The sequence below is a fragment of the Martes martes genome (genome assembly GCF_963455335.1).
Source record: "Martes martes genome assembly, chromosome: X".
Taxonomy (NCBI): domain Eukaryota; kingdom Metazoa; phylum Chordata; class Mammalia; order Carnivora; family Mustelidae; genus Martes; species Martes martes.
In genome coordinates this window covers 68,944,049-68,971,553 of record NC_137897.1, presented here as the reverse complement: position 1 = coordinate 68,971,553, position 27,505 = coordinate 68,944,049, and the positions used below count along the sequence as shown (strand labels likewise).

Below are 27,505 nucleotides of genomic sequence, written 5' to 3'. Positions count from 1 at the left end.
GGAAGAGATTATGCTGAGTGAAATAAGTCAAGCAGAGAGAGTCAATTATCATATGGTTTCACTTATTTGCAGAGCATAACAAATAACATGGAGGACATGGGGAGATGGAGAAGAGAAGGGAGTTGTGGGAAATTGGAGGGGGAGATGAACCATGAGATACTATGGACTCTGAAAAACAATCTGAGGGTTTTGAAGGGGCAGGGGGTGGGAGGTTGGGGGAGCCTAGTGGTAGGTATTATGGAGGGCACATATTGCATGGAGCAGTGGGTGTGTTGCATAAACAATGAATTCTGTTACACTGAAAAGAAATTAAATACATTTAAAAAAAATAACTTTGGCAATCCAGCTAAGCTATAGTGGCCTAAGTATAAATTTCAAATACAGCTGTGCAGCAAATGCCCTGGGTGATATATGGAAATGATAGATAAATGATAGACAGATAGATAGATGATAGATAGATGGGTAGATGATAGAGTTAGAGATACAGATACAGATATAGATACAGAAAGATATTACTAACATATATATATTAGTAAATCTAATATATATATAAAGATATTACATATATATATATATATATATATAACTAGTCAATATCTGATTTAAATGAAGCAAGTTCAAATGGACTATCAAGAAGATACTATTCAATCTCTACTTACCTGACCAGGCATGACTCTGAACACAATCTCCCTATTGGTGCCATCTAACAGTGACTGGAGCATTGGAAAACTGGGCTGTGATAAGTCTTATAGATCCTTTGTTCTTTCCTTTCCATTGGCTCATCCTCCAATTTAACTTGACAGGCCAGACTGTGCTTTTGGGATAAAAGTTACATAAGTCTACTTCTACACGGATTTGAATAAGATGAATTTAACAACTCAATAGAGCTATGTGTGTGTTTATTTTTTTTACAGCATTTTCTATGCCTCCATCTCTACAACCCTAGAACTGAAGACGTGCATAGACCTCTATTTATCATTCAAGACAGTAGCAATAATAAGAAACAAAGGAGGGAAATTTTATTTTTGTGTTTAAATATTTTAACTATTGGGACAATAAATATAAAAATTAAATTTAAGTTGCACTTAACATAATCTAAAATCACACTATAAGCAGAGGAAATAGATTTTATTTAAATTCATTTTGTCAAAATACAGATATTTTTGTAAAACTTATGTTGCTCTTTTTTAAAACCTACAAGGTAGTAGTACATGTTATAAGCATCTCTCTGGGTTTTATTTGTTGGTTTCACATACTACAATACAAAGCTTTTTAAAAAGAACATTGCATAAATTCTAAAATCACATGTTTACTTGAAAAGTTACTTTCATATAGAAGTTTCTTTTTCAACACTTTATTTTAAAGTTCAACACTTTCAACACTTTTTCAACACTTAAATATTTCTATAGTAGGATAAATGAAAGTAGAGATTTAGAGGTAAGATACTACCCAACTAGCAATTCTTTTTTTAATTTTGAAAGTTTTCTTGTATTGCATGTATCCTTAACATTTTCTTCTGGATGAATATAATATAAACAGAAACAATGTATTGATACCTAAAATATAATTATAGAATTAACCAAGGATATTGAACAATTTGGTGCCTTCTCAATTTTCCTGTTCTTTGAGAATTTTTTTTGAAAATTTCTTTAATTTAATAATAGTTCTTTACAGAGTTCAAGGAAATGTTTGAGAGTACTACTTCCTAAATAAGCGAGGCCCTGACACTTTAAAGCTGAGGTCATAGTTTGTATCAATATGATATTTACTATTTTATTATACAGATTGTATATGAAATTACAATATTTTACTAGTAAGAAATTTAATTTGACAATATGTTAAAAATACTAAATCTGTACGTGTGCTTTGAAAGATGGTGTTGTAAAAGAGTAAGTCTGAAAATTTTAACATACTGTGATCAGAATAAAATAAAAAATAACATGAGTTATTTTTTAGTTCTAACCCTGTAATAACCTTCCTGTTGGTAAAATGAGATATTATTTAGCTATTTGGGGTGTTTTTGAATAAGAGAATTATGCCTTACTAGAAATCAGACTTCATATTTTAAGCTTTAGATATTCTCTTTCATATTGTATTTCAGAAAATAGAGTATATTTTGTGCTTTGAAATATAAAATGTTTTTAACTTCTCACATTCTTAAGTTAAAAAATACCAATGTTTCATAGTCTTTCATACGTTGGCCACTACTGATTTCCCTTAAAATTTTTAGTAATCAGGTTAAACCTAGACTATTGGATTTCAATAACACATACATTTCAATAACACATACATTTAACACCTATATGTAATTCATGTTGGAAAGCTTGTTTTGACTTCACAAATGAGAGCAATTATAACTACATATTAAAATAAGGCAACAATGTTCATGTTTGATTACTAATCAAAGGAAAAAACACGTTTCTTCTTCTCTTGCTCCTAATCCATTTTATGAAATGTCCAGTTTCCCTCCTATTGATAAAGATAGCTTTATGGCAGCTTCATCATCACAACACATGCTCCAGCTCTTCCAATGTTGACAGGAACTTCCTAACACAGAAAAATAACAAAACAAAACAAAAACAAGGAAAGAAATACTATCTTAATGAACTCTGCCTTCAGCATAATATATATAATATATCATGTTGGAAGTAAACAAGTCTTTAGCTATTCTGGTCCAACCTTCACCTGGTATAAAGATGGAAAATATAGTCCAGATAACAGTCCAGTGTGGCGGAAATAACATATTATTTAAATTATATAGAGCTGAGTCTGAGAAGCGGGTGATTTTGGTAAACAATTTTCTCATTTGAAAAATTACAGCTAATAATAAAAACTATAGCTAAAATTATTAGCTTGAAATCCTCCAAGGTTTTTGTTAATGTTAAGTGAGATAATGAATAAAAATAATTTTGCAGATAGAGTTTATATATCCATTATTTGTTAGTTCTCTTTCACTCTTTTCCAAGGTCGCACAATGAAAGAGTGAAAAGCCAGGAATAGAATCTAGGTCTCTTAACCTATTGGTCTGCAATTTTCAGAAGACTAAATTCCACAAGCTTAGCAAACATTTTGATATTGAATTTGACTTAACAAATCCTTGTTTGTTAATTTTTTTTCTTCCCTTCCATTCCTAGCTGGTTCTAAGCACTGATAAAGTAAGGAGCTACCAACATAGCAGAAATTGGGTGTTTCTGAGGGTTTTAACAAATCAAATTGTTGGAGGAAAGAGATAGAAAGCCATTGTCAGTTGGTATTATATTAACACATACTTATTTAGAACAGTTACCAATTTACTGTGTGGAATATAGAACAGCATGAAGTCAGTATAAAGGAAGGTGAACTTAGAGACAAAATACAATGTTTGCCTGTTCATGGAAATTATGAGGAGTTAATCATATTTTATTATTTTTTTAATTAAGCCTTCATTTAATTAACAGAACACCATTAAATATTTTGGAATAAATCCAGAGTTATCACTAGAAAAAAATATCAAAAGCATCAAGTTTCCCTTTAGCATCCCCAAGAAGTCCTTTCAGGGCTTCTTCTGTTAACTGTCCTTATAATTTCTTCCTTTAGACGCCCAGCATTCTTGAGAGGGTTTAATTCCAGTCTCTCATTGTTCACTAAATTCCTTTATTGACTGATTAAGAATGAAGAGTGTGTACTTTATACAATCTCTATAAAACGGGACTGAAAAAAATTTCCCCTGGTCAACAACCAATAAGAGGGGCAGATATTTGTTAATGAGGACCTTGCACTTTGGTTCTCAAGTCATAATACATACTTAGAAAGTTGGCCAGAGTAAGGCTTTCAAATTTATTGACTTGCATTCACTTGAGTAGAGCTTTTGAATTATTGAATTAGATTCACTTTTCTATCAAATGAATAAGTCCATAAAGCCAAGAGAATGTTCTGTTCCCTTTCACAGAAGTACTGATGAATCCTACCAATGACAAATTAGATCAACTAACTAGTACTCTATAGTACAGATAAAGAAAATACTGCAAATTTCACTAAAAGACTCTGAGTAAGCCTTAGAGAAGAAAATGGAATTAATTCCAAACATATATTGTAAAGACTTTTATTAAAACCTGAAATGTACTCATTTAAATACTTTCAATGACAGTACCTCTTGCCATTCATCTTTCTGTGCATCATATGACTCAACAGTGTTCAAATAAGTATGTCCATCATATCCTCCAACCACATAGAGTTTATCTCCAAGGGGACATACAGCAACAGCATCTCGAGGAACTCTCAGAGGTGCCACAGTTGACCATGAATCATTTTTTGGATCATACCTTAAGAAGTTTAGGAAGACAATTAAAAAGGGAAGTCAAATAATGTTAAAAATAATAGATATTAATAAAATGTATACTTATCCAATATAAGGAATTAAAAACACCTTATAAATATTAAAATTTAGTCTGACTAATAATTGTTAAAAATAAGTACATGACAAAATTAATTTCAACAAGACCACTTAAAGTATATCAAAAATGTATTTCATTTCCAAAATACTGTGCATCCTTTGATTAGTACTCAGATTCTCTATGAGGAAATTTCACATATTGTCACTTTATCATTATGAGGAAAATGCCCCATCTCGCTTTTAGTATGCTGGTTGAAGAGCTTTTGTTTTTCTCTTATTCCTTATTTATCTTTTTTTTTTTTTTTGAGATGCCTTATCCTGTTCATAGGAGAGCTCACATTTCAAGTAAATCTAAATATAATTGCCGGGGAGACAAGATGGCAGGGAAGTAGGAGGAGGCGCTTGTTCAACCTGTACCCTAAAGCGAGCTGATAACCTACCAAAGAACTCCGATCACCCATGAAATCAGCCTGATATCAGAATTATACACATCTGGATCTCTACGGGGGCAGAAGATGCCAGTGGGCAGGTAAAGTGGAGTGGGAATGTCGGACTGATATCAGAAGATAAACAAAAGGGGAAGGGAGCCACCAGAGGCGACCAATTGGAAAGTAATACCCCAATACGAGAATGCCCTGTGTCTGGGGACCAGCATTAACTTGGAGTCTGGTTGAAAGCACTCAAAAAGAGCAAAGGATCCTGGGGGGAAATTGTGGGAATAGGGGAGGTTAGGGACAGGGGCTTAAGTCCCTGGACCCAGGACAGACTCCCCTGGCGCTGAGCCAGAGAGAGTGTGGCAGAGAAACCAGATCTTGGTCTCTGAGCCACCAGCATGCCTGAGAAAATGTGGGGCCCAGCTCCTGTGAGGGGCTGGGAGCCTTGCCAGACGGCAGAACGCAGCACCGTGCTATCAGAGCCAGAGACGCGTGTGCCCCACGCCCTCCCCTGAGAGAGGTGCGTGCACGCCCGGCTCTCTTAGACCCTGAAAGACCAGGCACTCCCAGCCCAGGCTAGTGGGAAAACCTCAGTGTGTGATCACTGTTTGGAACCTCTCTGGCGGTCTGGAGCTGCCCAGACAGCTGCCACTGCTGTGGTTTTGGATACAAGCAGGAGATTCTGCGTCCCCAGGGACCGCAACTCGGAACCTGCTCTGCCAGCGGCCAAGGGGGAATTTATATGGGCTCCTCAGCACCCACAGGGGAGCAGACTGAGTCTTCTCTCTGAGAGGGAGGTCGGGGTGCAGTTTGCTCTCCTCTAATCCTTGAAAAACCATCAAAAGCTGTCAAGGGAAGAGAAGAGATGTGAACAAACATAAAAACCTCCAGAGAACAAAAGCCTGAAATAACCCATTTCCTCAGAGCCCACCCCCTTGAGGGGGGCAGGAGGACTTAACTCAGGGAACATCATTGACTTAAAACACACGTGGCAGGCCTGTCCCCAGAAAACCAACCAGGAAAGAAAAAAAAAAAAAAACTACAAGAGTACAACCACCACTCCTTCATAGATACAACTTTTATTTTTAACTCATTCCCACTATTCTGGTTCATTTTTTATATAGATAATTTTTTAACCTATTTGCCATCACAGTGAGATGTCTAGTATATCAAATTCCATAATAACCTTCTAACCTGAACTTTTTGATACATGCACCTGTGTTTTTCATTTGCTTTTCTATTTTTTAATTTTTTTTAAAATTTTAGTTTAGTTTAGTCATTTATTCCTTTTTTATTTTTATTTTCTAATATTCATATAGAGTTAAACTTCAAGGTAACCCCCTTTCCGCAATCAATGCTACCCCTATAGGTAAACCAATTTTTAATCCCCCTTAATCTTAGGAAAGTTGAGTACTTTAACAAAGATATCAAGATACATCCAGGAAGAATCAAAATAAACTTCCTCACCCACACTGAGAATTTATAACCACTCTCCCATCTTTTTCTTCCAATAGTGTTTCTATGTATTTGTCTTTGTCCTGATAGTATATAAATCTTATACATGGGGTTCTTTTTGATGAGGTTCTTACTTTTTTTGCTTATATATATATATATATATATAGAGAGAGAGAGAGAGAGAGAGAGTGCTTTCAACCAGGCTCCAAGTTAATGCTGGTCCCCAGACACAGGGCACTCCCATATTGGGGTATTACTTTCCAATTGGTCGCCTCTGGTGGCTCCCTTCCCCTTTTGTTTATCTTCTGATTATATATATATATATATATATATATATATATATATATATATATATATAATTTCTCTTGTCATATGATTTTATCAGTCTTTTTGTTTGTTTTTGTTTGTATACTTCATAAATTTTACCATGGGACCCATTTGGGCTGAACCTTCTCTTTTATCTTCCCTTTTTTTCCTGTCTCTCTCTCTCTCTCTCTCTCTTTTTCTTTTTCTTTTCTTTTTTCTCTCATTTGGGTGGGGAATCCTGATTGCACAGAAACGTTCCAGGGTGCACCTTGAAAGCAACATGGTCGATACATCCAGCAACATCCATTCAGTCATCTCTCACCAAAATGACTAGGAGGAGGAATGCCCAACAGAAGAAAAATACAGAGGATGGGCCTTCTACAACAGAGCTAATGCCTATCAACATAGACAATATGTCGGAAAGAGAATTCAGGCTAACAATTATCCAGGCAATAGCGAGGTTGGAGAAAGCCATGGATGACCAAACAGAATTGATTAGGGCAGAACTGAAAGCCACCAAGGATGATGTTCACAATGTTAGGGCAGAACTGAAAGCCACAAGGGATGATGTTCAAAATGCTCTCAATGAGTTCCAATCTAACCAAAATCTGAATTATCTAAAACCTAGGGTAACTGAGACAGAAGATAGAATTAGTGATCTGGAGGACAAACAGATAGAGAGAAAGGATCAGGAGGAAGCCTGAAACAAACAGCTTAGAAGCCACGAAAAGAGGCAGGGAAATAAATGATGCCATGAAACGTTCCAACGTCAGAATTATTGGAATCCCTGAAGGGGAGGAGAAAGAAAGAAGTCTAGAAGATATAGTGGAACAAGTTCTTCATGAAAATTTTCCCAATCTCGTGAATGGAACCAGCGTTCATGTACTAGAAACAGAACGGTCTCTCTCCAACATTATAGATTAAAAAAAAAAAAATCAAGGCACCTGATAGTAAAACTGAGAAATCATAAATGTAGATACAATCTCTTGAAAGCCACTAGGACAAAGAGGCTCCTTAGGTACAGAGGAAAGTTCATCAGAATAACGTCAGACCTGTCCACAGAGACCTTGCAAGCCAGAAAAGGCTGGCAAGATGTATTCAGGGCACTAAATGAGAAGAACATGCAGCCAAGAATACTTTATCCAGCAAGACTGACATTCAAAATGGATGGAGAGATAAAGAGTTTCCAAGACCAGCAAGGCTTAAAAGACTATGCAACCAACAAGCCGACACTGCAGGAAATATTAAGGGGGGTTCTACAAAAGAGGAAAAATCCTAAGAATAGCATTGAACAGAAATATAGAGACAATCTACAGAAAAAAAGACTTCAAAGATAACACGATGGAAATAAAAACGTATCTCTCAATAATCACTGCCAATGTGAAAGGCCTAAATGTGCTCATAAAATGACACAGGGTTGCAGATAGGATAAAACGACAGGACGCATCCATATGTTGTCTACAAGAGACCCATTTTGAACCTAAAACAAAACAAAACAAAACAAAACAAAACAAAACAAAAAACGGATTGAAAGTGAAGGGATGGAGAAGCATCTTTCATGCCAATAGGCCTCAAAAAAGGCCGGGGTAGCGATTCTCATATCAGATAAATTAGATTTTAAACTAAAGACGGTAGTCAGAGATACAGAAGGACACTACATCATTCTTAAAAGGGACTATCCACCAAGATGATCTAACAACTGTAAATATCTATGCCCCCAATATGGGAGCAGCCAATTACATAAGAAAACTATTAAACAAGGTAAAGAGTCATATTGATATGAATACATTAATAGTAGGATATCTTAACATGCCTCTCTCAGTAATAGATAATCCAAGCAGAAAATCAATAAAGAAACAAGAGCAATGAATGACACATTGGACCAGATGGATCTCATAGATATATACAGAACATTCCACCCTAAAATGACAGAATACTCATTCTTCTCAAATGCGCATGGAACCTTCTCCAGAATAGACTATATACTGGGTCACAAATCAGGGCTCAACCGATACCAAAAGACTGAGATTGTTCCCTGCATATTCTCAGATCACAATGCTTTGAAACTGGAGCTCAATCACAAGGAAGTTTGGAAGGAACTCAAACACCTGGAAGCTAAAGACCACCTGGCTTAAGAATGGTTGGATCAACCAGGAGATCAAAGAAGAACTTAAACAATTCATGGAAACCAATGAGAATGAAGACACTTCGGTTCAGAACCTATGGGATACAGCAAAGGCAGTCCTAAGGGGGAAATGCATAGCCATCCAAGCCTCCCTCAAAAAAATTGAAAAATCCAGAATACACCAGCTGTCTCTACACCTTAAAGAACTGGAGAATCAACAACGAATCAAAACAACTCCACACATAAGAAGGGAAATAATCAAGATTAGAGCAGAGATCAATGAGGTAGAAACCAGAGATACATTAGAACGTATCAATGAAACTCTAAGCTGTTTTTTTAAAAGAATCAATAAAATCGATAAACCATTGGCCACCCAAATCCAAAAGATAAGAGAGAAAGCCCAAATTAATAAAATTATGAATGAAAAGGGAGAGATCACAAGTAACTCCAAGGAAGTAGAAACAATCATCAGAAGTTATTATCAACAGTCACATGCCAATAAGCTACGCAACCTGGATGAAATGGATGCATTCCTGGAAAACTATAAACTCCCAAAATTGAGCCAGGAAGAAATTGACAACCTGAATAGACCAATATCTAGTAACGATATTGAAGCAATGATCAAAAACCTCCCAAAAAACAAGAGCCCAGGACCTGACGGATTCCCTGGGGAATTCTACCAAACTTTCAAAGAAATAACACCTATTCTTCTGAAGTTGTTTCAAAAATTTGAAGCAGAAGGAAAACTTCCAGACTCTTCATATGAAGCCAGCATTACCCTGATCCCCAAACCAGGCAAAGACCACAACAAAAAGGAGAATTTCAGACCAATATTCCTGATGAATATGGATGCTAAGATTCTCAACAAGATCCTAGCAAACAGGATCCAACAGCACATTAAAAAGATTATCCACCATGACCAGGTGGGATTCATCCCTGGTTTACAAGGATGGTTCAACATTCGGAAATCAATCAATGTGATAGAACAAATCAATAAGACAAGAGATAAGCACCACATGGTCCTCTCAATTGATGCAGAAAAATCATTTGACAAAATCCAGCATCTGTTCCTGATTAAAACGCTTCAAAGTACAGGGATAGAGGGAACATTCCTGAACTTCATAAAATCTATCTATGAAAGACCCATAGCAAATATCATCCTCAATGGGAAAAAGGTTGTAGCCCTCCCATTGAGATCAGGAACACGACAAGGACGCCCACTCCCACCACTCTTGTTCAACATAGTATTAGAAGTCCTAGCAACAGCAATCAGACAACAAAGAGAAATACAAGGTATCCAAATTGGCAAGGAAGCAGTCAATCTCTCTCTCTTCGCAGATGACATGAGTCTGTATATAGAAAACCCTAAAGACTCCACCCCCAAACTACTAGAACTCGTACAGAAATTTAGTAATGTGGCAGGATACAAAATCAATGTACAGAAATCGGTGGCTCTCTTATACACTAACAATGAAAATACAGAAAGGGAAATTAGAGAATCAATTCCATTTACTATAGCACCAAGAACCATAAGATACCTGGGAATAAACCTAACCAAAGAGGTAAAGGATCTGTACTCAAGGAACTACAGAACACTCATGAAAGAAATTGGGGAAGATGCAAAAGGATGGAAGACCATTTCATGCTCTTGGATTGGAAGAATAAGCATTGTTAAAATGTCTATACTGCCTAGAGCAATCTATACTTTTAATGTCATTCCAATCAGAATTCCACCGGTATTTTTCAAAGAGCTGGCGCAAATAATCCTAAAATTTGTATGGAATCAGAAGAGACCCCGAATCACTAAGGAAATGTTGACAAACAAAAATAAAACTAGCTTCATCACGTTACCTGATTTCAAGCTTTACTACAAAGCTGTGATCACCAAGACAGCATGGTACTGGCATAAAAACAGACACATAGACCAGTGGAACAGAGTAGAGAGCCCAGATATGGACCCTCAACTCTAAGGTTAAATAATCTTCGACAAAGCAGGAAAAAAACATACAGTGGAATAAAGACACTCTCTTCAATAAATGGTGCTGGGAAAACTGGACAGCTATATGTAGAAGAATGAAACTCGACCATTCTCTTACACTGTACACAAAGATAAACTAGAAATGGATAAAAGACCCAACGTGAAGCAGGAATCCATCAGAATCCTAGAGGAGAACATAGGCAGTACCCTCTTCAACATCGGCCACAGCAACTTCTTTCAAGATACGTCTCCAAAGGCAAAGGAAACAAAAGCGAAAATGAACTTTTGGGACTTCATCAAGATCAAAAGCTTCTGCACAGCCAAGGAAACAGTCAACAAAACAAAGAGGCAACCCACGGAATGGGAGAAGATATTTGCAAATGACTGTACAGACAAAAGGCTGATATACAGGATCTATAAAGAACCCCTCAAACTCACACACAAAACAGATAATCATATTAAAAAATGGGCAGAAGATATGAACAGCCAGTTCTCCAATGAAGACTTACAAATGGCTATCAGACACATGAAAAAATGTTCATCATCACTAGCCATCAGGGAGATTCAAATTAAAACCACATTGAGATACCACCTTACACCAGTTAGAATGGCCAAAATTCGCAAGACAGGAAACAACGTGTGTTGGAGAGGATGTGGAGAAAGGGGAACCCTCTTACACTGTTGGTGGGAATGCATGTTGGTGCAGCCACTTTGGAGAACAGGGTGGAGATTCCTCAAGAAATTAAAGTAGAGCTTCCCTATGACCCTGCAATTGCACTACTGGATATATACACCAAAGATACAGAAGTAGTGAAAAAACGGGCCATCTGTACCCCAATGTTTATTGCAGCAATGGCCGTGGTCGCCAAACTGTGGAAAGAACCAAGATGCCCTTCAACGAATGAATGGATAAGGAAGATGTGGTCCATATACACTATGGAGTATTATGCCTCCATCAGAAAGGATGAATATCCAACTTTTGTAGCAAAATGGAGGGGACTGGAAGAGATTATGCTGAGTGAAATAAGTCAAGTAGAGAGAGTCAAGTATCATATGATTTCACTTATTTGTGGAACATAACAAATAACATGGAGGACAAGGGGAGATGGAGAGGAGAAGGGAGTGAGGGAAATTGGAAGAGGAGGTGAACCGTGAGAGACTATGGACTCTGAAAAACAACCTAAGGGTTTTGAAGGGCGGGCGTTGGGAGGTTGGGGGAACCAGGTGGTGTGTATTAGGGAGGGCACGTATTGCATGGAGCAGTGGGTGTGGTGCAAAAATAATGAATACTGTTTTGCTGAAAAGAAATAAAAAAGTTAAAAAAATAAATAAATGTAATTGCCTTCTTGTTTTGTAGAATGTAGTACCCCGGTTATAGTACTATTTGTAGTTAGAATGACCATAGTCTTATCGTATCTTTCTCCCCATGAGTATTCCAATTTATTTTCACATGATGATTTTTTTTTCCATTTTAATCTGATGTTAACTCCTTATTCCCCAACATTTTCTGTAAGCTAAATGAAAGAGAATTCAGTCAAATTAAAGTTGCATTATGTCTTTTCCTTTTCAATTTTGTTTTTCTGCCTCTCCTTACTTTGAATATAAATATATATATTTTAGTAGAAACAAAATGGAGCCTAATGTAAAGGGAATTAGCCATGGACTTATTCCTACACTTAGAGAAATTAGGAATAATTTGCTTGACTACTTTGCCTCAATTTTCTCATCAAGATTATACAAATAATCACCAAATTAACATGTTTATGTGATGATTTTAGAAACATTTAAATTATTAACTTAAACAATTGAATGAAACTTTTAATTATTTTTTATTATGTTGTGTTAGTCACCATACAATACACCATTAATTTTTGATGTAGTATTCCAAAATCCATTGTTTACCTATAACACTCAGTTATCCATGAATACCTGTCCTCCTTAATACCACCAGGCCAACCCATTCCCCATCTTCATTCCTCTAAAACCCTTGGCTTTTTCCTTGGAGTCCACAGTATCTGATGGTTTGCCCCCACACACAGATTATTCTCTCCTTCATTTTCTCTTCTTTCTCCCAACGTCCTCCATGCTATTCCTTATGTTCCACAACTAAGTGAAACCATATGACAATTGACTTTCTTTGTTTGGCTTATTTCACTTAGCATAATCTCCTCCAATCCCATCCATGTGGATGCAAAAGTTGGGCATTCATTCTTTCTGATGACTGAGTAATATTCCATTGTATATATGGACCATATCTTCTTTATCCATTCGTCTGTTGAAGAACATCTCGACTCCTTCGACAATTTGGCTATTGTGGACATTGTTGCTATGTATATTGGGGTGCATATAGCTCTTCTTTTCACTATATCTGTATCTTTGGGGTAAATACACAGTAGTGCAATTCCCGGCTGATAGGGTAGCTCTATTTTTAATTTTGGGGGGAATCTCCACACTGTTTTTCAAAGCGGCTCCATGAGTTTGCATTCCCACCAACAATGTAAGAGGGTTGACCTTTCTCCACATCCTCTCCAACATTTGTTGTTTCTTGCTTTGTTAATTTTTGCCATTCTAACCAGTGTAAGGTGGTATCTCAAAGTGGTTTTGATTAGAATTTCCCTGATGGCTAATGATAATGAACACTTCATGTATCTGTTAGCCACTTGTATATCTTCTTTGAGAAGAGTCTGCTCATGTGTTCTGTCCATTTTTTGGACTTGATTATTTGTTTTTTGGATGTCGAAGATGAGAAGTTCTTTATAAATCCTGGATATCAGCCCTTTGCCTGCAGTGTCATTTGAAAATTTCTCCCATTCCATGTGTTACCTCAGTTTGGTTGACTATTTTCTTTGTTGTGCAGAAGCTTTTTATCTTGATGAAGTCCCAAAAGTTCATTTCCACTTTTGTTTCCTTTGCCTTCAGAGCCATGTCTGGAAAGAAGTTGTTGTGGCTTATGTCAAAGAGTTTACTGCTTATGTTCTTCTCCAGGATTTTGATAGATTCCTGTCTGACGCTGAGTTGTTTCATCCATTTTGAGTTTATCTTTGTATATGGTATAAGAGAATGGTCGGGTTTCATTCTTCTGTATGCAGCTTTCCAATTTTCCCAGCACCATTTATTGAAGAGACTGTCTTTTTATCACTGGATATTTTTTCCAGCTTCACTGAAGATTATTTGACCATAGAGTTGAGGGTCCATATCTGGGATCTCTACTCTGTTTCATTGGTCTGTGTGTCTATTTTTGTGGCAATTGTCCGTTTTTGTTCCAATTTCTCTGTGTGTGTTTTTGTGCTGTCTTGGTAATCACAGCTTTGTAATAAAGCTTGAAATCGGGCAATGTGATGCCTCCCAGCTCTGTTTTTCTTTTTTCAACATTTCATTGGCAATTCAGGTTTTTTTCTGGTTCCATACGAATTTTAGGATTGTTTGTTCCAGCACTTTGAAAAAGGCCCATGGTATTTTGATTGGGATGTCGTAGAAAGTATAGATCTCTCTGGCCATCATAGACATTTTAATACTGTTTATTCTTCTGATCCATGAGCATGGAATGTCTTTTTCATCTTTCTGTATCCTCTATTGCTTTCATGAGTGTTCTGTAGTTCCTCAAGTATAGATCCTTTAACTCTTGGATAGGTTTATTCCAAAGTATCTTAAAGTTTTTGGTGTTATTATAAATTAAATCAATCCTCTAATTTCCCTTCCTACAGTTTCATTGTTAGTGAATAAAACAGGAACTGATTTCTGTTCATTGATTTTATATCCTGCCACATGACTGAATTGCTATATGAGTTCTAATAATTTGGAGATGGAATCTTTCAGGTTTTCCACATAAACTACCAAGTCATCTGCATAAAAAGAGAGTTTAACTTATTTGCCAATTTGAATGCCTTTTATTCCTCTTGGTTGTCTGATTGCTGTCGCTAGGACTTCTAGTACTATGTTGAACAACAGTGGCAAGAGTGAGCATCCTTGTCATGTTCCTGATCTCAAAGGGAAGGCTGTCAGCTTTTCCCCATTGAACATGATATTCACTGTGGGTTTTTCATAGATGGATTTTATGAAGCCAAGGAATGTTCCCTCTATGCCTATACTCTGAAGAGTTTCAATCAGGAAACTATGCTTTATTTTGTCAGATTATTTTTCCACATCAATTGAGAGGACCATGTGGTTCTTCTCCCTTTCTTTTATTGATTTGTTCTAGAACATTGGTTGATTTGTGAATGTTGAACCACCCTTCCATCACAGGCATAAGTCCCATGTGTTCATGGTGGATAATCTTTTAAAGTACTGTTGGATCCTATTAGCTAGGATCTTATTGAGAATCTTGACATCCATATTCATCAGGGATATTGGTCGGAAATTCTTCTTTTTGGTGGGGTCTTTGCCTGGTTTGGGATCAAGGTTAATGCTGGCTTCATAGAAATAATCTGGAAGTTTTCCTTCTGCTTCAATTTTTTGAAACACCTTTAGGAGAATAGGTGTTATTTCTTCTTTGAATGTTTGTTAGAATTTCCCAGGGAATCCATCCAGTTTGGGACTCTTGTTTTTTGGGGGAAGTTTGTGATCACTGTTTCAATCTTGTTCCTGGTTATTGGTCTGTAAATGTTGTCAATTTCTTCCTGTTTTAGTCTTGGAAGTTTATAGGTTTCCAGGAATGCATCCATTTCTTCTAGGTTTCTTAACTTTTTGGCATAGAGCTCTTGAAAATAGTTTCTGATAGAGTCAGAAGATAGAGAGATAGAGTCACTCTCTCTCCCCTTTCATTCATAATTTTATTAATTTGGGTCCTTTCTCTTCTTTTGGATGAGTCTGGCCAGTTGTTTATCAACCTTATTAATTCTTTCAAGGGGCCAACTTCTAATTTCATTGATGTGTTCCACTGTATATCTGGTTTCTAACTCATTGATCTGCTCTAATCTTAAGTATTTCTCTTCTTGTGTGTGGGGTAGGCTCAATTTGTTTTTGATTCTCAAGTTCTTTAAGGTGTAAAGAGAGTTTGTGTAGTCAGGATGTTTCTATTTGTTTGAGTGAAGCTTGGATGGCTATGCATTTCCCCCTTAGAACGGCCTTTGACCTATCCCATAGGTTTTGGACCAATGTGTCTTCATTATCAGTGGTTTCCATGAATTGTTTAAGTTCTTCTTTGATTGCCTGGTTGATCCAAACATTCTTGAGCAAGATAATCTTTAGCTTCCAAGTGTTTGAATTTCTTCGATCTTTTTCTTGTGATTGAGTTCCAGCTCCAAAGCATTGTGGTCTGAGAAAATGCAGGGAATGATATCAATCTTTTGGTATCAATTGAGACCTGATTTGTGACCCAGTATGTGGTCTATTCTGGAGAAGGTTCCATGTGTCCTTGAGAAGAATGAGTATTCTGTTATTTTATGGTGGAGTGCTCTGTATATATGTATAAGGTCCATCTGGTCCAATGTGTTATTCAAAGCTCTTGTTTGTTTGTTGATTTATGCTTAGATGATCTGTCTATTGCTGAGAGTGGTAATGCAGAAAAAACATTTGACAAAATAAGGCATCCTTTTCTGATTAAAACTCTTCAGAGTATAGGGATAGAGGACCATAAAATCCATCTATGAAAAATCCACAGTGAATATCATCCTCAATGGAGAAAAGCTGACAGCCTTCCCTTTGAGATCAGGAACATGACAAGGATGACCACTTTCACAACTCTTGTTCAACATAGTATTATAAGTCCTAGCAACAGCCATCAGACAACAAAGAGAAATAAAAGGTATCCAAATTGGCAATGAAGAAGTCAAATTCTCTCTCTTCTCTCTTCTCTCTCTCTTGACATGATACTTTATATGGAAAACCCAAAAGACTCCACATTCAAACTGCTAGAACTCATTCAGCAATTCAGTAATGTGGCAGGACACAAAATCAATGTACAGAAATCAGTTGCTTTCTTATGCACTAACAATGAAAATACAGAAAGGCAAATTACAGAATCTATTCCCTTTACTATAGCACCAAGAACCACAAGATACCTGGGAATAAACCTAACCAAAGAGGTAAAGGATCTGTACTCGAGGAACTACAGAACACTCATGAAAGAAATTGAAGAAGACACAAAAAGATGGAAGACCATTCTATGCTCATGGATTGGAAGAATAAACATTGTTAAAATGTCTATAGTGCCTAGAGCAATCTACACTTTCAATGCCATTCCAATCAAAACTCCAACAACATTTTTCAAAGAGCTATAACAAACAATCCTAAAATTTATATGGAATCAGAAGAGACTCTGAATTGCTAAGGAAATGCTGAAAAAGAAAAACAAAACTGGGGGTATCACATTGCCTGATTTCAAGCTTTACTACAAAGCTGTGATCACCAAGACAGCATGGTACTGGCATAAAAACAGACACATAGACCAGTGGAACAGAGTAGAGAGCCCAGATATGGACCCTCAACTCTATGGTCAAATAATCTTCGACAAAACAGGAAAAAATATCCGGTGGAAAAAAGACAGTCTCTTCAATAAATGATGCTGGAAAAACTGGACAGCTATATGTAGAAGAATGAAACTCGACCATTCTCTTACACTGTACACAAAGATAAACTCGAAATGGATAAAAGACCTCAACATGAGACAGGAATCCATCAGAATCCTAGAGGAGAAAATAGGCAGTAACCTCTTCAACATCGGCCACAGCAACTTCTTTCAAGATACGTCTCCAAAGGCAAAGGAAACAAAAGCAAAAATGAGTTTTTGGGACTTCATAAAGATCAAAAGCTTCTGCACAGCAAAGGAAACAGTCAACAAAAAAAAAAGTGGCACCCCATGGAATGGGAGAGGATATTCGCAAATGATAATACAGACAAAGGGCTGATATCCAGGATCTATAAAGAACTTCTCAAACTCAACACACACAAAACAGATAATCATGTCAAAAAAGGGGCAGAAGACATGAACAGATGTCTTCTCCAATGAAGACATACAAATGGCTAACTGACACATGAAAAAGTGTTCATCATCACTAGCCATCAGGGAGATTCAAATTAAAACCACATTGAGGTACCACATTACACTAGTTAGAACGGCCAAAATTAACAGACAGTAAACAACGTGTGTTGGAGAAGATGTAGAGAAAGGGGAACCCTCTTACACTGTTGGTGGGAATGCAAGTTTGTGCAACCACTTTGGAAAACAGTGTAGAGATTCCTCAAGAAATTAAAAATAGAGCTTCCGTATGACCTGCAGTTGCATTACTGGGTATTTACCCCAAAGATATGGATGTAGAGAAAGAAGGGCCATCTGTACCCCAATGTTCATAGCAGCGATGGCCACAGTCACTGAACTGTGGCAAGAACAAAGATGTCCTTCAGCAGATGAATGGATAAGGAAGATGTGGTCCATATGTACTATGGTGTATTATGCCTCCATTAGAAAGGATGAATACCCAACTTTTGTATCAACATGGATGGGACTGGAAGAGATTATGCTGAGTGAAATAAGTCAAGCAGAGAGAGTCAATTATCATACGGTTTTGCTCATTTGTGGAGCATAAGGAATAACACGGAGGGCATGGGGAGATGGAGAGGAGAAAGGAGTTGTGGGAAATTGGAGGGGGAGATGAACCATGAGAGACTGTGGACTCTGAAACCAGTTTGAGGGTTTTGGAGCAGCGGGGGGTGGGAGGTTGGGGGAGCCTTGTGGTGGGTATTATGGAGGGCATGTATTGCATGGAGCACTGGGTATGGTGCATGAACAATGAATTCTAGTACACTGAAAAGAAATTTAAAAATTAAATAAAAAAATTTTAAAAACCTACAGAAACAATCATAAAACAAGTAACAAAATATAGTAAGTACGAGCCTACCAGTAATTACTTTGAATGTAAATGGGTGAAACACTCCAAACAAAAGATACAATGTGATCGAATGGATGAAAAACTAGGACTCATCAATATGCTCCCTAAAACAGATTGATTTTAGACCTAAAGACAAATGCAGATTGAAAGTGAAGGGATGAAGAATTTATCATGAAAGTAGATATGAGAAGAAAACTGGTATAACAATACTTATATCAGACAAAATAGATTTTGAAATAAAGACTATAATAAGATACACAGGTGGGCACTATAAAATTGCCAATAGTCAAACAAGAAGATATGACGATTGTAGATGATTATAGATCCAACACAAGACTAACCAAATAAATGAAATAGTTAAAAACAAACTTAAGAGAAGAAATTGATATAATACAATAATGGTAGGGGAATGTAATCCCTCATTTCTGTCAATAGATCATTAAAACAAAATCAACAAGGAAACAGTGGCATTGAATGGCACACTGGACAAGATGGATTTAACAGGTATATTCAGAACATTTCATCCTAAAACAGCAGAATATACATATTTTAAATGCACATGGAATATTTTCTAGAATAGACCACAGGTTGAATTTATACCATGCATATTTTCCAATAGCAATGTTATGATATTAGAAATGAACTACAAGAAAAAGTCTAGAAAGAATGCAAATTCATAGAGGTTGAATATGTGCTTCTAAACAATGAATGGGCCAGCCAAGAAATCAAAGAGTGAGCCAAAAATATATGGAGGCAAATAAAAATGAAAATACAATGTCCCCAAATCTTTGGAATGTACCAAAATCTGTTCTAAGAAGAAAGTTTATAGCAATAAAGGGTTACCTCAAGAAGCAAGAAAAATCCCAAACAACTAACCCAACCTTACATCTAGAGGAGCTCTATTTGCAGATGACCTGATGCTATGTATAGAAAACACTAAAGACTTGGCCAAAAAACTACTAGAATGGATAAATTCAGTAAGTTTTCAGGATTCAAAATCAATATACAGAAATCCATTCCATTTATTTATATCCATAACAAAGTAGGGGAAATATAAATTAAGAAAAAGACCTATTTACAATTGTATCAAAAAAAAATACAATAACTTGAAGTAAACTTACCTGAAGTGATGAAAGATCTATACTCTGAAAACTATGAAACAATGATGAAATAAACACAACACACACACAAAAAAATTTTCCCAAGCTCATGGGTTGGAGGATCAAATATTGTTGAAATTTCCATAGCATTTAAAACTATCTACAGATTCAATGCAATCCCTTAAAAAATACAATTTTTCATTGAACTAGAACAAATAGTTCTCAAATGTATATGGAACCAAAAAAAAGACCCAATAATCAAATAAATTTTGAAAAAGAAAACTAAATCTGGTGGTTTCATGATTCCAGATATACTACAAAGCTATAGTATTCAAAACTATGGTACTGAAACAAAATGAACACACTTATCAATAGAACAGAATAGGGATCCCAACAATAAGACCACAGTTATATGGTTATTTAATCTTCAACAAGAGAGGCAGGAATATGCAATGGAAAAAAAGACAGCATTTTGAACAAATGGTGTTGGGAAAACAGAGAGCTATGTACTAAAAAACACGACTGGATGGGGCGCCTGGGTGGCTCAGTGGGTTAAAGCCTCTGCCTTCGGCTCAGGTCATGATTCCAGGATCCTGGGATTGAGCCCCACATCGGGCTCTCTGCTCAGCAGGGAGCCAGCTTCCCCCCCTCTCTGCCTGACTCTCTGCCTACTTGTGATCTCTGTCTGTCAAATAAATAAATAAAATCTTTAAAAAAAATGACTGGACAACTTCCTTATGCAAAAAAAAAATAAATAAATAAACTCAAAATAGATTAGGGACCTAAATATGAGACCTGAAACTAGAAAATTCTCAAAGAGAACACTAGCATTAATTTCTGTGACATGGGCTGTAGCAACATTTTTCTAGGTATGTTTTCCAATAAAATTGGACAGAAGACATGAATAGACATTTTACAAAAGAAGAAATACAGATGACCAACAGATTCATGAAAAGATGCTCAACATCACTCATACTGAGAGAAGTGAGAATCAAACCCGCAATGAGATATCACTTCACACCTGTCAGAATGGCTAAAATCAAAAGTACAAGTAACAACAGTGTTAGTGAGGATGTGGAGAGAAAGGCACCCTTGTGTACTGGTGTTGGGAATGCAAACTAGGGCAGCCACTGTGGAAAACAGTGTGGAGGTTCTTCAAAAAATTAATACTAGAGCTACTATATGGTCCATAAGTTCCACTATTGGGTATTTATGCAAAGAATGACAAAAAAAACTAATTAAAATATATATATTCCCCCCATTTTTACTGCAACATTATTTATAATAGCCGAATTATGGAAGCAGCCCAAGAGTCCATCAACAGATGAATGTACAAACATTACACACACACACACACACACACACACACACACACTCACACACACACTAGAATATTGCCAGCCATAAAAAAAAAAAAAAAAAAAAAAAAACTTGCTATTCGCAACACATAGCTGGGTCTAGAGAGTATAATGCCAAGTGACATAAGTCAGTCAGAGAAAGACAAACACCATATGATTTTACTTATATATGAAATTTAAGAGACAAAACAAAAGATCAAAGAGGAAAAGGAGAACCCCCAAAAAACAGACTTTTAACTATTAACTAAGAACAAACTGAGGATCATCAGAGGGGATGTGTGTGGCATAACAGATGAAATAGGTGATGGGAACTACAAGTACAATTAACATGATGAGCATGGAGTAAGGTATAGAAATTTTGAATACACTTGATCCTAATATAACACTGCATGTTATCTGTACTGGAATTAAAAAATAAATTACCTGAATAGATGGAGAAAAAGCATTTAACAAAATTCAACATCTGCTCAGAATAAAAAACTTTCAACAAAGTTAATTTGGAGGGAACATAGCTCAGTGTACTAAAGGCTGTCTATGAAAAAGAGCTAGCATCTTGCTCAATGGTGACAACACTTACTTAATGGTGAAAAACTGAGAGCTTCTCCTCTATTGTAAGGAAAAAGACATAGATGTCCATTTTCACTACTTTTTATTCAACCAAGTACAGCAATAAAACAGAAAGAGAAACTGAAGGAATCCATACTGGAAAATAAGTTAAACTGGCATTATTTTCTGATGACATGATACTGTACATGAGAAAACATAAAGATTCCACCAAAAAAAAACTACTGGAAGTAATAAATGAATCCAGCAAAGTTGCAAGATAGAAATTTAATACCCCATAACTGGTAGCATTTCCATAAACTAATAATGAAGTAGCAGTAAAAGAAATTAAGAAAAAAAATTCCATTTACAACTGCACCAAAAAGAATTAAATACCTAGGAATAAATTTAATCAAAGAGATGAAAGACCTTTACTCTGAAAACTATAAAAAACTGATGAAAGAAATTGAAAGCTACATGACAAGTGGAAAGATATTTCATGCTCATGGATTGGGAAGAATTATATTATTAGGATGTCCATATTATCCACAGTGATATACACAGACTATGCAATACCTATAAAATCACCAACAGCATTTTTTACAGAACTAGAACAAAAAAATCATAAAATTTGTATGGAACCATAAAAGCCTTGACTAGCCAAATCAGTCTTGAGAAAGTTGTAGGTATCACAAAATTCCAGAATTTAAGATACACTACAAAGCTGTAGTCATCAAAATAGGACGTTAGTGGCAGAGAAATAGACACATGGAACAGTGGAACAAGAAAGAGAACTCAGAAACAAATCCAGTTATATGATCAATTAATCTATGACAATGAAAGCAAGAATATACAAGGGGGGTAGATAGTCTCTTTAAGAAATGGTGTGAAAACAGCACAGACACTTTTTTTTTTTTTTTGCATAGGTACTTTTAAGAGTGAAACTGGACCACTTTCTAAAGCCACACACCAAAAAACCCAAAAAGGAATAAACACATAAATGTGAGATCTGAAGCCATAAAACTCCTAGAAAAGAACACAGGAAGTAATTCTTGGACATCAGCCTTAGTGACATTTTCTAGATTGGGTTCCATAGACAAGGGAAGCAGAGAAAACAATAAATTATGGGACTACATAAAAATAAGAAAAAAGCTTTTTCATAGATAAGGAAACCATCAACAAAACTCAAAACAATCTACTGAATAGTAGAAGATATTTGCAAATGATGTATATAATAAGGGGTTAATATCCAAAATATACCAAGAACTTATGTAGCTCAACACAAAAAAGTAAACAATCTGATTTAAAAATGGGGAGTAACCTCTTTGATATCAGCCACAGCAACTTCTTTCAAGATATGTCTCCAAAGGCGAAGGAAACAAAGGCAAAGATGAACTTCTGGGACTTCATCAAGATAAAAAGCTTCTGCACAGCAAAAGAAACAGTCATCAAAACAAAGAGGCAACCCACGGAATGGGAGAAGATATTTGCAAATGACAGTACAGATAAAAGGTTGATATCCAGGATCTATAAAGAACTCCTCAAACTCAACACACACAAAACAGATAATCATATTAAAAAATGGGCAGAAGATATGAACAGACACTTCTCCAATGAAGACATACAAATGGCTACCAGACACATGAAAAAATGTTCATCATCATTAGCCATCAGGGAGATTCAAATCAAAACCACATTGAGATACCACCTTACACCAGTTAGAATGGCCAAAATTAGCAAGACAGGAAACAACGTGTGTTGGAGAGGATGTGGAGAAAGGGGAACCCTCTTACACTGTTGGTGGGAATGCAAACTGGTGCAGCCACTTTGGAGAACAGTGTGGAGATTCCTCAGGAAATTAAAAATAGATCTTCCCTATGACCCTGCAATTGCACTGCTGGGTATTTACCCCAAAGATACAGATGTAGTGAAAAGAAGGGCCATCTGTACCCCAATGTTTATAGCAGCAATGGCCACGGTCGCCAAACTGTGGAAAGAACCAAGATGCCCTTCAACGGATGAATGGATAAGGAAGATGTGGTCCATATACACTATGGAGTATTATGCCTCCATCAGAAAGGACGAATACCCAACTTTTGTAGCAACATGGACAGGACTGGAAGAGATTATGCTGAGTGAAATAAGTCAAACAGAGAAAGTCAAGTATCATATGGTTTCACTTATTGGTGGAGCATAACAAATAATATAGAGGACAAGGGTAGATGGAGAGGAGAAGGGAGTTGAGGGAAATTGGAAGGGGAGGTGAACCATGAGAGACTATGGACTCTGAAAAACAACCTGAGGGTTTTGAAGGGGCGGGGTGGGAGGGTGGGGGAACCAGGTGGTGGGTATTAGGGAGGGCACAGATTGCATGGAGCACTGGGTGTGGTGAAAAAACAATGAATACAGTTACGCTGAAAATAAATAAAAAATTGGAAAAAAAAAAGAAAAAAAAATGGGCAGAGCATTAAAAAATGGGCAGAATATATGAACAGACACTTCTCCAATGAAGACATACAAATGGCTATCAGACGCATGAAAAAATGTTCATCATCACTAGCCATCAGGGAGATTCAAATCAAAACCACATTGAGATACCACCTTACACCAGTTAGAATGGCCAAAATTAGCAAGACAGGAAACAACGTGTGTTGGAGAGGATGTGGAGAAAGGGGAACCCTCTTACACTGTTGGTGGGAATGCAAACTGGTGCAGCCACTTTGGAGAACAGTGTGGAGATTCCTCAGGAAATTAAAAATAGAGCTTCCCTGTGACCCTGCCATTGTATTTACCCCAAAGATACAGATGTAGTGAAAAGAAGGGCCATCTGTACCCCAATGTTTATAGCAGCAATGGCCACGGTCGCCAAACTGTGGATAGAACCAAGATGCCCTTCGACAGATGAATGGATAAGGAAGATGTGGTCCATATACACTATGGAGTATTATGCCTCCATCAGAAAGGACGAATACCCAACTTTTGTAGCAACATGGACAGGACTGGAAGAGATTATGCTGAGTGAAAGAAGTCAAACAGAGAGAGTCAAGTATCATATGGTTTCACTTATTTGTGGAGCATAACAAACAATATGGAGGGCAGATGGAGGGGAGAAGGGAGTTGAGGGAAATTGGAAGGGGAGGTGAACCATGAGAGACTATGGACTCTGAAAAACAACCTGAGGGCTTTGAAGGGGTGGGGGGTGGGAGGGTGGGGGAACCAGGTGGTGGGTATTGGGGAGGGCACAGATTGCATGGAGCACTGGGTGTGGTGAAAAAACAATGAATACTGTTACACTGAAAATAAATAAAAAAATTAATTTAAAAAAATCAAGCCATCAAAAAAAAAAAATGGGCAGAGCATCTGAATAGACAATTTTCCAAAGAAGACATTCAGATATTCAACAGAGACTTGAAAAGTTGCTCAACATCAGCAGTCATCAGAGAAATGGAAATAAAAACCCATGATCAGTTATCTTACTAACTCACACCTGTCAGAATGGCTAAAATAAAAAAAAAAGACAAGAAGTAATGTGTTGGTGAGGATGTGGAGGAAAAGGAACCTGATACATTGTTGTTATTGGTGCGGCCACTGTGGAAAACATTATGGGAGTTTCTCAACAATTAAAAATATTAATACCATATGATCCAGTAATTCCAATATGGGGTGAAATTACCCAAAGAAAATTGAAATCTTAATCCAAAAAGATACATGTACCCCTATGTTTATTGAAGAATTATTTGCAATAGTAGAATATAGAAACAACCTAAGTCTCCATCAATAGACGAATGGATCAGGAAGACACACACACACACACACACACACACACACACACACACACGAATATTGTGGAGATAAAAAGAAAGAAAGAAAGAAAGAAAGAGACTGTGCCATTTGTGAAAACAGGGATAGACTATATTATGTTAAGTGAAATAAGGCAAACTGTGAAAGACAAATACCATATTATTTCACTCATATGTAGAATCTAAGATAAAATGATTAAAGAAAAAACAGAGTCATAATTGTAAATACATCCAGTTACGGACTGAATGTCATGGAAATAAAAGTAACAGCATAAGGAATATAATCAAGAATATTAAATAGCATTAATATTGTAATAGTAATGGTATCTACACTTGTGGTCAGCATAGCATGATGTGTAAACTTTAATTGCTATGTTGTACACCTGAAAATAATATAACATTGTATGTCAACTACACTCAAATAAAATAATTATTAAAAAATATCAAGTACCCAAGTAACTATAATTTTGCATGAAATTCCTTAATCCAAAAACAGAAAAAGAGGGAGCATTAGTAACAATTTCACAGAAAAAAAATGAGTATTTAAAGAGAGTGTTATGAACAACTGCACACCAGTAATTTGCATAACCTTGATTAAATGGACACATTTTTAGAAATACACAACCTACCACCATTGAACAATAATGAAGCAGAAAATCTGAGCAGGTGCTATAATTTTAAGAAGATGTGGTCTCTCTACAAATAATTAAAAGTATGCAACAAAGGAAAGCTGAGAGCCTATTGGTCAATTCTTCCTAACATTTAGAGAATTAACACCAATCCCTCTTATCTTCTTCAAAATACTGAAGAAGTAATTCTTCTAAGTTTATTTTATAAGATAAGCATTACTCTGACATCAAAGCCAAAGACACAGTAAGAAAACTATAGACCAAAATCCTTAATGAACACTGGTGCAAAAAATTTCAACATAATACTAAGAAACAATTCAGCGACATTATTAAAATAATAAGACACCATAGTAAAGTGAGATTTATTCCTGGAATACAAGGGTGATTATCCAAAAACCAATCAAATGACACATTGGCAGAATGAAGGGGAGAGCAAGACACATGAGCTCTCAACTGGTGCAGATAAAAGTACATGACAAAATCCATCATATTTTTATGACAAAAACACTGACCAAATTAGGAATAGAAAAAAAAACCCAACATCAACGTAATAAAGACCTTATATGGGAAACACAGGGCTAACATCATACTCAGTGGTGAAAACTGGAGACTTTTCCTTTAAGATAAGGAACAAGATAAGGATGACAATTTTACCACCTCTATTTAATATATTACTGAAACTCTAATTCAGAGCAATTAGGCAAGAAAAATAGGTAAAATTCATCTGCAGTGGAAAGAAGAAACTAGGCACCAATAAATAGAAAGATACCTCATATTTCTGGATTAGAAGACTCAATATTGTTAAGATGGCAATATCACCCAACTGACCTACAGATTCAGTGCAATCTCTAGCAAAACACCAACAATATTCTTTGCAGTGACAAAATAATGTATTAGAGATCATATGAAATATATTTCCATTTGCTTCTTTGTTTTGTTTCTTAAATTCAACATATGAGTGAAACTGTATAGTGTTTGTCTTTCTTTTACTGACTTAATTATTTGACTAATCATTAGGGAAACTCAAATTTCATCCACAAAGAGACACTCCTTCAAATACATTGGGATAACTATTAAAAACAAAATAAAACAAAAAAGAAAATAACAAGTGTTGCTGATGATGTGCACAATTCATAGCAGCAATATTCACAGTGGAAACAATGTGGAAACAACCCAATTGTTCACTGATGAATGAATGAATAAAGAAAACTTGGTATGCACATATAACGTAATATCACTTAGCTTTAAAAGGAAAGGGAATTCTGACAAATGGTATAACATGGATGAACTTTGAAGAATTATGCTGTAAGTAAAATATACCAGTCACAAAAGAATAACTACTCATGATTTCACTTTTATGAGTTACCTAGAGTTGTCAAATTAATAGAAACAAAAAATAAAATGGTGGTTGCCAGTGACTGAGGTGAGGGAGAAATGGTGATCTTTTGTTTAATGAGTACAGTTTCAGTTTGAGGAGACAAAAAAAAAATAAATAAATAAAAGATCTTGACACTACAATGTGAACCTACTTAATGCCACTGAATTTCACGTTTGAGAGTGGTTAAATGGTAAATTTTAT

At 36.2% G+C, this 27,505-nt stretch overlaps 1 protein-coding gene across 1 annotated transcript in view; it reads right to left on the bottom strand.

Moving 5' to 3' along the window:
- Window positions 1–2,487: 2,487 nt before the first annotated feature.
- Window positions 2,488–27,505, bottom strand: part of KLHL4 (kelch like family member 4) — a gene marked incomplete at both ends in the record, with an annotated part of 155,483 nt that continues 130,465 nt past the window's right edge. Inside the window, 2 exon segments of the mRNA XM_080795867.1 lie at window positions 2,488–2,547; window positions 4,130–4,301. Coding sequence (XP_080651993.1) covers window positions 2,488–2,547; window positions 4,130–4,301 — 232 coding nt within the window.